This window comes from Borostomias antarcticus, assembly GCF_949987555.1.
Source record: "Borostomias antarcticus genome assembly, chromosome: 10".
In the NCBI taxonomy this organism is placed as follows: domain Eukaryota; kingdom Metazoa; phylum Chordata; class Actinopteri; order Stomiiformes; family Stomiidae; genus Borostomias; species Borostomias antarcticus.
The window spans coordinates 8,379,317-8,395,822 of record NC_140243.1 but is presented as its reverse complement, the minus strand read 5'-3'; the positions used below and the strand labels follow the sequence as shown (position 1 = coordinate 8,395,822).

Genomic DNA, 16,506 nt, shown 5'->3' with positions numbered 1-16,506 from the left:
AATTCGTGACTTGACAGTTCAGGCCCCAAAACGATATTACTATAATATATAAATTAAATATCTTTTATGTCAGATTGAAATAAAGTGAAATAGCAACCCGGATCGAAAGGACACTGAATCAGGGACGGCGGAGGACTGTCAAGGGGAGGAATTGCGCACCGCTACAGAAAAAGCACAGTGCTTGGTGAGCGAAGCTCCTAATTTGACAGCTCGGTAGAAAATAATGCGCATGGTGTAACGAGTAGTATGATCTATCTACGTGTGAACAGAAGAATGTTAAATTAAAACGATGCCTCCCATGTAAATATTTGTCATTTTTGTGCTTTGTTGTTAACGTTAAGATCTAGCCTGCCGGGATATCGCTAGATAGCTGGAAGCCCCCGATACTGTGCCCTTGCCCCCTGGTTGACAAATCATGCACGTGCGATGTAAACAAGTCCCTGTCAACATGGTTGCATCATAGTGGCAGCAGCATTAGGCAAGACGGCAGAATGTTGCCAGGCAAAGCTGAATTTAACAACCAGAATGACAGTGTAGTCAGTGCAGTGCTAACAGCAAGTCGAGAATTATTGGCTGCTACACTATCCCTAGGCTGTATTGAAAGGCCATCACCTCATACTGTAGTCTCAGAGAACCTAGTAGGACAGATAACGCACAGAAGCACCTAGTATCTAATTGGCCATTTTAACTTTACATTCCAATTGCTTTCTTCATCCTATTCATAAAGTGGTCATAGCTAGGACTATTATGATGAAATGATACATCTTGACTTGCTTCTTTGTGATTACAGAGGACCATAGAGTATTACTGGAGACTCTGAATCAAGCCGAATGTAAGTGTCTTCTCTGGCATGCTACTAGGCTACTACTACTAATCTCCTCACACTGTGCCTCAGTGCCTCTTCCCAGGACACTGCACCATGCCATTATTTCAGTTTCTTACAGGCCATACTAAATATTTCGACTTCCTATTTGAATGTTTTGTTCAGGAAGAGAGCGACTGCAAAGCATCTTATTGAGCGCTACTTTCGGCAGTTAACTGAGGGCTGTGGAAATGAAGACTGCACGAATGAGTTCTGTGCCTCGTGCGTGGGTTTCCAAGCCGTGGATAACAACTCAGCGGCTGTCCAGGCATTGGAGCTCTATAAAGCTAACGCCAAGCTCTGTGATCCTCACCCATCCAAGAGAGGATTGGACGCCGCTCGCCCAGACAACGGCGCCAACGGGATCCACCCTGCCTTAACGAGCAGAGACGAGATGGACAGTAAGGATCTGTTACCCGCTAGGGAAGAGTACAGAGGTAAATCTGTAAATGATTCTAAATAAATGTGCTACGTAGCCAAGCAGCCCTTTTTCCATGTATGACCTTTACGATGCTCATGGAGGCTGCTACAATCCATTCATTCACTTTACTGGCATGTGTTTGTTTTTTTTACCTCAGATGTGCATTACTTGACTGAGGACAATGTGAATGACATCCTGAGAGTTTGCGAGGAGAAGGGAGATTACTCCCCCATGATCCGGGTCATCGGCAGGGTCTTCTCCAACGCAGGCGCCCTGGTGAAAAGCTTCCGAAAGGCCAGGAGCCACAGTAAGGAGCAGCTCAAGGCCCGCACCTCGGACGAGGACAAGGACGGGGATGAGAGAGAGGGAACCACGTCCGGGGACGAAGAGGAGCCGGGGGCCTCCGCCTCGGCAGGGCCGTCCCAGGAGGAGAGCGGCGCCCGGAGGCCCCACCCCGACGACGTATCTGTGGACATAGACGCCGTGAGGAGAGTGTATGACAGACTGCTGTCCAACGAGAAGACCGAGTCGGCCTTTCTGAACGCGTTGGTGTACCTGACGCCTAACCTGGAGCTGGACCTGACCTACCTTGACATGTACGAGACGGACCCCAATTATTTAAACATCTTCATCATAGTGATGGAGAACCGCAACCTCCACAGCCCCGAGTACCTGGAGATGGCGATGCCGGTCTTCTGCAAGGCCATGAGCAAACTGCCTCTGCCAGCGCTCGCCAAACTGACCCGTCTGTGGTCCCAGTTCACCAGCGCTCAAGTCCGCCGGATGATGGAGACCTTCCAGCAGCTCATCACCTTCACGGTCATCAGCAACGAGTACGACGGTGACAACCTGGTCAACGACGACGAGACGGTGGTGGCCGCCACCAAGTGTCTGAAGCTGGTGTTCTACGCCAACGTCCTCGGGGGCGACCTGGACACCGGGCACAACGAGGAGGAGGACGAGGAGCTGGAGTCCAGCGAGCTGACCCTGCAGGAGCTGCTGGGGGAGGAGCGCACCCACAGGAAGGGCCCCCGGGTGGACCTGCTTGAGAAGGAGCTGGGGGTCCGGACCCTGGACTGCAGGCGGCCGCTCATTCCCTTCGAGGACTTTGTCAACGAGCCGCTGAACGAGGTGCTGGAGATGGACAAGGACTTCACCTTCTTCAAGGTGGACTCCGAGAGCAAGTTCTCCTTCCAGAGCTGCCCCTTCATCCTCAACGCCGTCACCAAGAACCAGGGGCTGTACTATGACAACCGGATCCGCATGTATAGTGAGCGCCGGATCACCGCCCTGTACAGCATGGTCCAGGGCCAGCAGCACAACCCCTACCTCCGGCTCAAAGTGAGACGAGACCACATCATCGACGACGCCCTCGTCAGAGTAAGCGAAGTGAAGCCGCAGCGGTACTAAAATGATTGGGATTGTGGGGTCTGCTACTGAGAGAGTTTGTACCGTCTTTCTGAACATGCAGGTCTGTGTGTTTCAGCTGGAGATGATCTCCACGGAGAACCCGTCGGACTTGAAGAAGCAGCTGTTTGTGGAGTTTGAGGGAGAGCAAGGAGTTGATGAGGGAGGAGTCTCCAAGGAGTTCTTTCAGTTGGTTTTGGAGGAAATATTCAACCCAGATATTGGTGAGAGAAAAACTGAAACGTGAAAATCTGAGACTTTCTCCGATTTATCTTATTTATCTTATTGTCCTTCTGTTCTTATTCTGTTGGTTTCGTACATCAATATTCTAAACTCTTTCCATGTTTTCTGTTATGTCTCCACCATAGGAATGTTCACATATGATGATGACACCAAGACCTTTTGGTTTAATCCGTCCTCGTTGGAGAATGAAGCCCAGTACACACTGATAGGCATTGTTCTTGGACTGGCAATATACAATAACTGTATCCTAGATGTCCACTTCCCAATGGTCATCTACAGGAAACTGATGGGCAAGAAAGGGACTCGTCTGGACCTGGCAGATTCTCATCCAGTACAGTAGCACTCTTTAATCTTGATTACTCTCAAATGGTACTCAGTTGATATTGGCACTTTTCAGGGTCAAATGATATTGAACCCACCCCTCCACACGCACACACACACACTAGGGCTGTCAACTGAGCTCAGAAATTATATACGATATTTGACTTTCTCTCTTAAATATTTTCTGAAAATCAAATATATTCGATTATTGGTATTATATAATTAAGCATAGAAAATTACGTATACAATGGAACCACTTCTAACCACAAGAGGGCGCTCGCTGCCTATTGTCATGAACAAGCATCAACAGAACTTTTGTGTCAGTCTGTGTTCACAGGATTCAAGTAATGCCAATACCCAGTCAACATGGGTTATATTTAGTGCAAACAGGGTCCTTTTATCAGGCCTATATCCTAGCCAACTGAAAAAAAAAACAAAGAATAGCCTATAGTGCTAGTCCACTTGATCATATTCAGTGCTTGTTTACAATGTTGCCTGCCGGCTGCCGAGAAGACATGCTTGGATTTTAAGGAAGTAAGGTATTTCCTCGCCACCTAGATAGATACTGTAGATACAGTGGTTTTGCTGTTTTTGGTCACGTTGAAAAGAATGAATACTAATCTAATGTGTTTTGGCATGATTAGAAGATGAGTCTGGGGGCTGTGTGACACGCGCTGCTTTGCGGTAGCCTACTATTGGAATCTGCATTTTGAAGATCGATTATGCATTTTTTTACCCCCAAAGTCGATGAGTAGTCGAAGTTCGAGTTTACTTGTTTATTAGTTTATTTGACAGCCCTAACACACACACACACACTCACACACACACACACACACAATTTATTATCTGTCTGTGGCACAGTGAGGGGTGCTTGTTGAAGTGTGTGTTGCTGCCTGTGTGATTGCTGATGAGAGGACAGAGTAATTCTTCTGACAGCTGTGTTGTGTCTCTGGTCAGGTTCTTTACAAGAGTCTGAAGGAGCTACTGGAGTACGATGGGAACGTGGAGGAGGATATGATGCTCACCTTTCAGATATCACAGACAGACCTGTTTGGAGAGCCCATCACATACGACCTGAAGGAAGACGGAGAAAAAATCCCTGTTACGAACGACAATAGAAAGGTGAATTAATAGACTCATCATATGTTATACAATACAACTTTACTGTCCCTTGTTACATTACACAGATAGATAGATAGATAGATAGATAGATAGATAGATAGATAGATAGATAGATAGATAGATAGATAGATAGATAGATCATTGAATTCAGGTGTTTCATTCAGTCCCATTGCCTCAGGTCTATAAAATCAAGCACCTAGCCATGCACTCTGCCTCTACAAACATTTGTGAAAGAAGTGTGGTACTGTAATAGGATGCCACCGTTGTAACAAGGCAGTACCTGAAATTTCTTCCCTCCTAGATATTCCCTGATCAACTGTAAGTGGTACATTATTATTGCAAAGTGGAAGCGTTTAGGAACCACAGCAACTCAGTCACAAAGTGGCAGACCAAGAGCGGGGTCGCCAAGTGCTGAGGTGCATAGTGCGTAAAAATCACCAGCACTCTGCTGACTCAGTAACTGCAGAATTCCAAACCTCCTCTGGCTTTAACATCAGCATAAAAACTGTGCGCCGGGAGCTTAATGACATGGATTTCCATGGTCAAGCAGCTGCATGCAAGCCTTATATCACCAAGTGCAATGCCTAGTGTCGGTTGTTGTAAAGCACGCCGCCACTGGACTCTGGAGCAGTGAAAACGTGTTCTATGGAGTGACTAATCACGCTTCTCTATCTGCCAATCTGATGGATGTGTCTGGGTTTGACGAATGCCAGAGGAACATTACCTGTCTGACTGCATTGACTACAGTATAAACTGTAAAGTTTGGTGGAGGAGGGATAATGGTCTAGGGTTGTTTTTCTGGGGTTGGCCTAGGCCCCTTAGCTCCAGTGAAGGGAATTAATACTTTAGCTTACCAAGATACCAACATTTTGGACAATTCTATGTGTCCAACTTTGTGGGAACAGTTTGGGGAAGACCCTTTTCGGTTCCAGCATGACTGTAACCCAGTGCACAAAGCAAAGTCCATAAAGGCATGGTTGAGTGAGGTTGATATGGAAGAACTTGACTGGCCCACACAGAGCCCTGACCTCAACCCCATCGAACACCTTTGGGATAAACTAGAATGGAGACAGACAGACAGACAGACAGACAGACAGACAGACAGACAGACAGACAGACAGACAGACAGACAGACAGACAGACAGACAGACAGACAGACAGACAGACAGGCAGACAGACAGACAGGCAGGCAGACAGGCAGGCAGACAGGCAGGCTGTTTCAGCAGTGAGAAAGTACATCATTAGGTTGGAATACGAATATACACAGTAGCGAATATACATAATAGAGAACAAGGAATATATACATAGTCTGTATAAATGTGTATAATAATACTATAGAGTAATATTTTGCAATGAGGGGAGGGGAAGAATAATTATCAAAGACATTGAGTTACCCAGCTCATTCACACACCCTTCTACAGTGAGTGTTGTGGCTCTAATGTATCTAGTGTTTTTGTTTCATGTTTATTGTTGTTTTTTCTTGCTAATTTTCATGTATTTGTCGTTACCAGGAATTTGTGGCTCTGTATGTAGAGTATGTACTCAACAAGAGTGTGGAGAGGCAGTTCCGGGCCTTCAAAAGAGGTTTCCACATGGTGACTAATGAGTCGCCGCTCAAGTGTTTGTTTCGTCCGGAGGAGGTTGAGCTACTTATCTGCGGAAGCAGGGTAAGGAGAATAATCTCAGAGAAAAGCAATTTTTGTTGTGTTTTTGCCTCCACTTCTGTGAGCATTTATTAACTACACCCATTGGCTTCACAGAATCTTGACTTCGAGGCACTTGAAGAAACAACAGAGTATGATGGCGGCTACAACAAAGATTGTCAAATCATCAAGTAAATATGTTTTTCAAATTTCTCTTTAATGTTTATTTCCATCATGTCTTAATATAACATTGATTTATTTTGTTGTTACCAAAAACATGGGGAAAATGTCTATGTTGTGTGCCTACAGAGACTTTTGGGAGACGGTACACTCATTTGGGGAGGAGCAGAAGAGACTTTTTCTGCAGTTCACCACAGGTACAGACAGGGCGCCAGTAGGAGGTCTGGGCAAGCTGAAGATGATCATCGCTAAGAACGGCCCCGACACAGACAGGTAAGCTGAGTCTAACACAGACAGATGAGCAGACACAGACAGGTGAGCAGACACAGACAGGTGAGCAGACACAGACAGGTGAGCAGACACAGACAGGTGAGCAGACACAGACAGGTGAGCGGACACAGACAGGTGAGTGGACAAAGAGAGGTGAGCAGACACACAGACAGGTGAGCAGTTACACAGACAGGTGAGCAGTTACACAGACAGGTGAGCAGTTATACAGACAGGTGAGCAGTTACACAGACAGGTGAGCAGACACACAGACAGGTGAGCAGACACACAGACAGGTGAGCAGACACACAGACAGGTGAGCGGACAAAGAGAGGTGAGCAGACACACAGACAGGTGAGCAGACACACAGACGGGTGAGCAGACACACAGACGGGTGAGCAGACACACAGACGGGTGAGCAGACACACAGACGGGTGAGCAGACACACAGACGGGTGAGCAGACACACAGACGGGTGAGCAGACACACAGACGGGTGAGAAGACACACAGACAGGTGAGCAGACACAGACAGGTGAGCAAACACAGACAGGTGAGCAGACAAAGAGAGGTGAGCAGACACACAGACAGGTGAGCAGACACACAGACAGGTGAGCAGACACACAGACAGGTGAGCAGACACAGACAGGTGAGCAGACACACAGACAGGTGAGCAGACACACAGACAGGTGTTGCCACTACAGGCCTGCCTTGACCCGATGAATGCATTGTTGTTGTTGTTGTTGTTGTTCTTCTTCTTCTTCTTCTTCTTCTTCTTCTTCTTGCTGTTGTTGTTTTGACTTTCTATCTCTCCTCCAGGCTACCCACCTCTCACACCTGCTTCAATGCTCTGCTGCTCCCAGAATACACCACCAAGGAGAAACTGAAAGAGAGACTTCTCAAAGCCATCACCTATGCCAAAGGATTCGGGATGCTGTGATAGACAGGTTACCCCGCAAAACACTTCCTAGCTGCAGATGTTTGTCTTTAGGAGAGGACGTTTTTACAACATCGCATACGGTGGAATTAATTGAAAGACCTGCAGTGACTCTGTGCCTGAACACTCCCAACAGTCAGTCTGGCCCCCCTCACTTATCCTACAGTGTGCCCCCCTCGCACCACGCCTCCTGCCCTATAACCCTCTCCTACTGCTTAGAGGTTTTCCAAAGAGTTTGATAAGTTCTTACTTGTTGCTTTTCTTCTTCTTTTTAATAGAGGTTTAGATTTTTGATGTGTAAAAACCTTTTTAGCAAATACGAAGCAGATTTTATCGCATCTAATTGTTGTGAAACTGTGAAAGTGCACTTACTAAGATACACAGAAAGTTAGTGACTGGTATATACAGTATATGCTATTTTGGGACATTGTCTTTGTTTTGTTGATGGAGCTGAGGTCTTCCCCGTCTGTTTTCTGTAGTCAAAGGCTGAGTGCTGTTCTAACCAGGACACAGACACTGATCCCAGAGGTCTCTATGTATCATGGTGCTGCGTCTGTTTTGTGACTATGGCGAACCAAGCTGCTAGTCTTGGCTGGAGTCCTGCATTTTACTCTAGCAAGCACTAGGTTCCCTGATGTATTGATTAGTGTACGATTTATTTGAAACCCATTTGTTTTTCTGTGTGAGGATTGTTTTACAGCACCGCACTAGTCCAGACAGTGTTTTCTATCTTGTTTTATGATGTCATAACCCGATTGATTTGACTTACTGTACACTTAACATCATACGTTGGTCGCCTCTCTATCCTCCCTGCACAGTTTATCAGATACCACTGTGAGGCTTTCAGAATGTGCATTAACTTAAAAACTGTACTGAAGAGACCGCTTCACATTCTTAGGAACTTTGTTTTTTCAGTTTTTTGGTATTATATTGTTTTTAATCTATTGTGATGATGATCATTTGTGTTATGCTTCCTCACCCTGCACAAAGAGACACTGTGTACACTTGTCATGACATGGAGATGTACAGTAGCTGTTTTATTTGGTCAAATGACATCTCAGGAGAGAAAAGAATGTGCATTTCAAACCCTGAAACACCTGTGTGTACAAATGCTGCAAAATGAATTAAAGTGACTTTGTAACTGTTGTCGAGTCAATGAGAGAATGAATGAGAACACTAATTGTAACCCAACACCATGCATTCTGGGATAGAGCATCACAATCAACCTGTCATGCAGTTTGGGGTTGTAGTCACTTTAATATTCACACACATAAAACATTTTAATAACACAAAGACCAACAGTGATGCCCAGGAGTCGGGACTCAAGATGCACTTTGCCAAACTGGGTTGCCAACCACAATAAACATTACAGGAGAAGAATATGCCTGTGATTCAATAAGGGTTGTTCCCCTGCCAGTTCCTCTCAACCAGGTTCTCCTTAGTGAGCAGGGCGCAGTACTGCTCCATGACCAGGAGGTCTGTCAGGACATCCCCAGAGAAGGAAGATTCATCTGGTCTCTTCAGAGTGAGGCTCCTGGAAGCTTCCTCCTTCCCCACCAGGACCCACTCCTCCCCGCATTCAAGGGCTGTATCTTCTCTGAGTCTGGTCCCCGGCTCCAGCCTTTGGGCATAGAAGTCCTCCAGTAACTCCCCCTGCTGCTGCTGCCTCAGTATATTCACTCTGTCTATGAATACACTCATCCTCTCACTAATGCTGTTTGCTTTTCTTGTGCTCTCATCTGTCCCTTGACGGGAATGTCCATATATGGAGGAACATTTCTCAGCATGGCTTAGAGGGTCACCGGCCCTACACTGCTGTGGCCTGCGGCTTAACATCGGGGACTTTAGGAGGGACTCGGTGACACTTCTCGAAGCTGCCGCTGACATCCCCGACCCCGGTTTGAAAAGGTTATCTGGGAGGAGAGGTGCCCCGGATTTAACCGACCGCGTTTGGAACTCGAACCTTGAGCGGGTCCTCTCCTGCCGGCTCACAGCCCTCACGCGTGACCGGTGATGACTGACTGGGTCAAAAGCCGCGGGCGTAAGGCTGACCTTGGACAGCGCAGAGGCACAGACTCTCTCCTCCCGCCGAAGTCCGCTCCGCCCGTGTGGGTCTGCCGTGTCCGTGGCAGACGGGACGAAGGTCTCCCGACTGCGGAGCAGCTGTCGGCCCCCTGAGAGCCTGCTGCCGTGGTCCACCTCCGTCCGCTGGAGCCTGGTGAGGAAGCGGAGGCAGAGGGCTCTCTGCGCCATGCAGAATGAAGCCTCCGTCTGCCTCCTCATCTTCTCCAGGGAGCTCAGCTGCTCCTGCAGCAGGTTGGCCTCCCTCCAGTTGTACAAGGTGACCCTCTGGGACAACTCTCCCACTCTAAACCCGACCGGCATAGCTGTCCTCTGCTCTCTCCTCTAGGCAAGTCGGTTATGAAGTCATGAAATCTAGAAATGCAGCCTTCCCCGTGGTAAGCTGTGTTGTTGACACCCTTGAAAGTCAAGACATGGACTGTACTCTCTGTTGTCAAGGAAGAAGCTAGCTGGTATGTGGCAACACGATTTAATTGGCTCCTTTCACCATTTAATTGTTTTGTCCCTAACAACCTACACACACACACACACGCACACACACACAGGAAGATATCACTACAACTGTATTATGTGCTTAGGCTACATTAACATTTCAGTTGAAGTAAATGAACTGACACAAGAACAGTGCTGTTTTTTGTGTATTTAATATTTTGATTAGATGGCCAGCTGTACCATACAACTGCACATTTCTGACATTGTTCAAACACTTGATCTTTAACACGTCAAGCAGCATGCTTTGATGACTCTGTACGTTTGTTTGTGATACATGCAGTACGCTGTTAGTCCTCGGTTTTGTCCCAACATAGTTAATTGAGTTTATCTCATTGTCAGCCTGCTGCCCTAGTTGAAACGGTCACTTACCAGCACATTGTGTCACCATGAGCATTGGTTCAAACATGCCACGCTTAGTGCATTGACAGAGAGTAAATTATGAAATTATACTATTCTCTGTGAAACACCACATTCAACACTAGACTCATGAGACATGAAAATAAAATAATATAAACCACTGAGGTTATCCAATGAAATTGCCCTTCACATATAATCTTTCTACTGATCAAATAAGTGTCTCTGAACATAGGTTTCCAGCAATTCTAAAGATGGTGCTTGTAACCTCTCAATCACTGCATACATGCAAAATGTATATGCACTGCATACACTGTGTAGGAATATTTTGAGACATTTTGACACAAAGAACAATGCATTATGCAAGTATGATCATGTACAATGTATAAATGGATATAAATGCGGCAACAGTTGAAAAATATCAAACTACCAATGTAGGTATTTTACAAAACCCCCCAATTTTTTTTTTACTATCAAGTCTCTAGGTGAACTGCACAAACTGCGGTGTGAAATTACTGGGTCTTTTTGTCCGCAACCACTTCTGACAGGTCCTCCGGTCGTACAGACCTGACCTGCGCCTCCATGTTGGTCATCCTCTGCTTGATCCTACTCTGGCTGGAGTTGAACTCGGCCATGAACTTGCCGAACTTGGACTGGATGATGTCCAGGTTGCTCTCCAAACGGACAATCTTCTCCTCCAGATCCTTGGGGTCCGCCCCGGAGTTTGCCACCGCCTCGTCGATCAGGTTGTCCTTCATGAGGATGGCCTTTCCCTTCTCCTCCAGGGCCTTCTTGGCATCGGGGTACTCAGTTAGGGCCTCCACCAGATCGTCTTTAGACAGGGCGAAGAGATCTGAGTAGCCCACGCTTCTGATGTTGGCTGTTCTTCTGTTGCCAGCCTTGCTCCCCTTGATGCCCAGGATGCTGATCTCGCCGAAGTAGGCCCCGTCGCTGAGCACCACGAACTGGGTGACGCCGTCGTCCGCCACCACGGCTAGCTTCCCCTCTTTGATGATGTACATCTCTCTGCCGATGTCCCCCTTCTTGCAGATGTAGTCTCCTGGGCTGAAGACCTGAGGCTGCAGCTTCAGCACCAGCTCGATCAGCAGGCCGGCTTCGCAGTCCTGGAAGATGCGCACTTTCTTCAGCGTGTCCAGATGAACGTTGATGGCGATCTCGGCCCTCAGCTTGTCCGGCAGGTTCTTCAGTGTCTCCTTTTCGTCGCAGGTCTTCTTCTCGGTCCACAGGTAGTCAAACCACTTGATGACCCTGGCCTCCAGCTCCTTGGAGACCTTTCGGAAGTGCATGTACTGCTTGATGGAGTCGATCTTGGCCTGGAAGTCGGCACGAGACTTGTTCATGTTGGAGATCATGGCGCCGACGTTACCGACGATTGTGGCGAAAATCAGCACACCAATGAGGAAGTCGGCGACCACAAACAGGTACTCGATGTCCCTGACCGGAGGGGGGGTCTCCCCGATGGTGGTGAGAGTCAAGGTGGACCAGTAGAGACAGTAGATGTACTTCCTGGCCAGCCGACCGTACTCGGGGTGACTGATGTTCGGATAGACCCAGGTGTCAGAGCCGAAACCAATGGTCTTGGAGATCGCAAAGAAGATGCAAGCGTTCCAGTGAATGATGATCAGGATGTAGAGCACGAGATTACTGATACGGAAGATGTTAGGGAAGTTGGTCCTGGTCTCTGTGCGGTCAAAGAACTCAGACAGTCGGGCCATTTTGAAAAGACGGTTGAACCTGAGCTCGGGATGGTTGTAGCCCACCTTTAACATCACTATATCTGTAGGTATCATTGCCATCATGTCATATTTGAATTGAGGGGTATTTCTGTATCTCTCTCTCAGTTTCTTGCCATCTTTCACAATCAGGCCTTGTTCCAGGAAACCTTGAAAGTCAAGAAAATTAGGCATGTCCAAACATGATATTGAATAACATGAATTCAAATTTTCCTTCAGACAGTACAGATGATGAATAAACTGACAGCACGGAACTGTACCTGTTCTTGACCTGACAAACGTGTCTGTCAAGTAGATAATATCTGAGGTGAGGTCCAGGAACATCCACAGTTTTGTGTACGTGTTTTGGAGATCATTGAAACAAGACCTAGAGAAAACACATTCAAATTGTAATCACTATATTCAAACCTGGTAGATAGAGCACCAAACAAATCTGAAGAGATCATACCTTGTTACAAGTATCATAAGGTTATAGAATACTGGTGCTGCAATGACGGTCAGCCATCTGTAGTACATGTCTGCAGAGGGGTCCATGATCCAGATTTCTTTCCTAAAAAAAAACTTTGGGTTAATTTGCTATACAGTATGAATCATTACTCTCTATGAATCATTACTGTTCACTGTTTAACAAAAGAGTTTAAGTGACCCATGTCTGTTTCTCTGTGTTATGAAATCACATGATGACCTCGATAATATTATGGCTGTTTATTATGTCAGGTGTGTTTTCTGTCCATTGACATACTCACAGGGGCTCCTCTTTCTTTTTATCATCTTTCTTATCATCCTTCTTATCATCCTTCTTTACATCTTTCTTCTCATCTTTCTTCTCATCTTTCTTCTCATCCTTCTTTTCATCCTTTTTCTCATCTTTCTTGTCTTCTTTCTTGTCCCCATCTTTTTTCCCATCATCTTTCTTTATTTCCTCTTTCTTGTCTTCTTTTTTGCTATGGACAACATGTTTGTTTTTCATGTTGTTGAGGACTGAGGTGGCCTACAGTACAAGGGGCTATTGGTGGAGGCAGAACTAAAAAAAACACAGTACTGGACAAGCTAGAGGGGTGCAGGAACTAACCAGAACATGGTGGAGGCTGGTTGTTCTAATCAAGTTCTAATCGGATCAGACAGTTTTAAATATGAGGGTGCAGGTTATACATGTGCCCAGTAGATGGCGACACAACTCAACTTGAGTGCATGCCCATTGCGATATATTGAACATTTTGCGCAATGGTTTCATAGGCGCAAAGATGTTTTTGGAGATTTTATGTTTTCTTGTTTTACACATAGGTGGCAATACAGTATAACCAGCAATGTAGTCTTAAATGAGACAGGGTCAAAGTTATCTACAAGTAAGGATTTGTATGGGGAACCTATCAAAAGACAACTTACCCATATCATTTGATAGGTGTTCTAATGCTACAATCTACAATCTCACACTGGTTTGTATATTAGCTGTTATATTACAGTTTATAGCCAGTGCTTTTGCTTTCTGCCATTGGTATCAACAGATTTCATGTCTCCTTGACAATAAGACATTCTACAGTGCTAGTGTCTACAGCGTCTAGAGTTTATGAATTCTAGCTCCTTTTCTAGTGTCTACGGTATATGAGTTCTAGTATGACTTATCAGTGCCACTACTGTATCGTAGTAGTTGACCCAGGATGGGCACACATACTTATCTGTATTGTTGCAGTTGTTTATATTGTAAGTAACCAGGGGCCAGTGACTGACAGCGCTTGGAGAAAGAGTGGGAATGTTTAGTTAAGTTAGTACTTACCATACCACAGAATTAAGTGATATATATGAACCTGACAGCCATTTTGACTCTGAATGCAAATTCCATTGTCCTCTAATGTCTGTTGTGTTATGACCCTTTTAAGTCATCTGGAGAGCAGTTAATAACATGATGAAGTCCATTCCAAGTCCAGTTGTAGCTTAACGTTGTGAAGGTCCAATCAACCCACCATTTTACACTGACCCTCGCAACTTTGCGGAGACTTACTTCCGCTTTCGAGGGCGGTCAGGGTGACCCAGTGACTGGGTGTTGCTCTCTCGGCTGGAGACCTCTTTGAGCTCGGGACCCCTGAATCGCTCCAGGAACGAATCAGGCCTCTCGACCTCGCGGTGCATTCTATGGGACGCCCAGTTCCGCAGCATGAACAGGAAGTGAGAGAGCCTAGGAGATCAGCAGGAAGTAAAGAAATTCACGGTAACAAACGTGTCTGGCGTTAGTCTTATGGTAATATGCACTGTATCCTTTGGTTGGTGTGAGTTTGATGGACACTCTCATCAAGCGAGTAACAAGCTGCATGAAGATCAACAACATGGCGGTAAAATGGCGTTCTGTTGGATACCTGGCCATGCCTCCGGTACGTGCAAATGAGCTTCTGCGAGACTCTTCAGGAAGTCTGCTTGTAGCAACTGACACGACCCCCTGCATCTCTGAGGAGCTGTCCTCACAAAGAGAGTGGCCCCTGGAGGAGAAAGAGTGGGAGAGGATAAACAAACGACAACAGAACCACATGTTACTTCTGAATGCCTTCATTTCCGATTCCTGATTCTGATTCTGATTTCATACACATCAAAGATTCAAATTGAGCACGACATCGTGAGATCACTGTACACATTCCGGGTTGACCCTTGGAGCGCATCCGTGTTGGTAGCAGACCTGCTGACGGCGTTTTCAATGTCGTCCAGCTCATCGTTAGGTGTGCGGATGGGCAGTCGTTGGATGGGATAAGACTGCTCCGTACAGATTTTTGCCATGCTCACTCGTCAGGCTCTGATGACCAGTGGCATCCGGCCTCTGAAACAACACTGAAGGTAACACCACAGTCAAACCTCACTGCAGGTAACACCACAGTCAAACCTCACTGCAGGTAAAACCACAGTCAAACCTCACTGCTGGAAGGAGTCAAGTATTTGTCGAGCCACGAACAGAGCAGCCATCCACTTCTAACCACCCATCTTTCAGTGTTCTTTGTTATGTTATGTTTTTGTTTTGAAAATGCAGAGGGCACAATGAGTGACAGTATAGAGAACAACTACTATTACTATAAATAATACTACTGTATACTGTACAATACTATACTATATTATCGTGAAGATTTGACTGAGGGCAACAGACAGTATGTCTAGGAAAATGTTCAGATGTCCTGTCATATTCTGTGAGGATGTTCTATTTCCCAAATCCTACTCTGGTCCAGGAATGTTTTGGTGCTCTTGGTGCCAGGGTACAAAGGTAGGCCCCTCTTCTAGCGTGCTATCTGTACTATTATGTTCCGTTGGCCTGTCCACCATAGCCTATAAGTTCCTCCTCAAGGATCCCACCCTTCTCTGTCTGTCTGCCTATGTGCAATTGTATGCTTCATACAATCTCTGTACAGACACAGGCCTGCTAATACATTTATCTGTATTAGACTTTTAAGTAAGCATCCATGTATTTCCCTTTCTGCAATTCTTCAATATCAGAATATCATCTTATCAACTACTGTATACTATACTATACTATACTATACAGCATGTGTGTGTGTGTGTGTGTGTGTGTGTGTGTGTGTGTGTGTGTGTGTGTGTGTGTGTGTGTGTGTGTGTGTGTGTGTGTGTGTGTGTGTGACCAGATCTCTTACTGTGGGACTGGGTGAAAATGTCAGGAAATGACACAGTGTAAAAGGATGACTGGAGATTGTAGACTGTGAGACATGTTGTTGTTGTTGTTGTTGTTGTTGTTGATGTTGATGTTGATGTGGTTCCTGAAATGTTCACTCTGATAATGTAGCCATCTGAGTGCCAAGCCTAAAAATACATCCTGATTATGTCTTAAACACTAAACAAGATCAGTGACCTGTCACTCAGAAAGATCACCTCAGCCTGACCTCACCTCAGCTAAAGTAACTAAGCCTATCCTTGCGTATACAAGTAAGGACACATAAGGATGATGTACACATTTTTGAAGAACAGTTTGTGATTATGTCCATGAATAATGTCAGGATTTGAACAGTATGGAAGAAATCTTATTCTATTTTAATTTGGTAGTGTTTGTACTGTGGATGTTACTGTATACTATACTGCCTACACGTGCTGTATTTGAGAGCCCTGCTCTGGTTCTATCAAACAATGCTTTGAGTTGTCTTGGTATGGGATTGAGTGACTTGCATTTCATATTTAGAACAGACAAATCATTTGAATAATTAATCATTGTAATAATAGTTGCCTGTAAATGGGTATATAGTACATGTACGTATCCAAAACATAAAGAAGGATAAGATAATTCATTAATTATCAGTTTGTAAAATTGTTTGCGAGCAAAAGGCCCTAAGTAACATACCCTAGCAGAGTACCCATGGACCAAGAGCCATATTCTTCTTTTGCATAATCTCATACTCATACTTCTCATACTCATACTTTTGATTGTATACTTCAATAAGGTA

At 45.6% G+C, this 16,506-nt stretch overlaps 2 protein-coding genes across 2 annotated transcripts; one reads left to right on the top strand and one right to left on the bottom strand.

Annotated features, from left to right (window-relative positions):
- ube3a (ubiquitin protein ligase E3A) lies at positions 1–8,510 on the top strand. The gene is made up of 11 exons (XM_084444950.1): positions 1–184; positions 791–832; positions 989–1,299; positions 1,441–2,663; positions 2,770–2,914; positions 3,059–3,264; positions 4,212–4,376; positions 5,888–6,043; positions 6,137–6,210; positions 6,329–6,472; positions 7,283–8,510. Coding segments are annotated over exons 2-11 (2,547 nt in total). The 5' UTR covers positions 1–184; positions 791–830; the 3' UTR covers positions 7,404–8,510.
- A 2,330-nt stretch (positions 8,511–10,840) lies between these two features.
- cnga3a (cyclic nucleotide gated channel subunit alpha 3a) lies at positions 10,841–14,845 on the bottom strand (the record flags this gene model as incomplete). The annotated part of the gene is made up of 6 exons (XM_084444806.1): positions 10,841–12,231; positions 12,343–12,449; positions 12,531–12,632; positions 14,082–14,255; positions 14,434–14,553; positions 14,748–14,845. The coding sequence occupies 6 exons, from the start codon at positions 14,843–14,845 to the stop codon at positions 10,841–10,843; spliced, it is 1,992 nt and encodes a 663-aa protein (XP_084300932.1).
- Positions 14,846–16,506: the final 1,661 nt, after the last annotated feature.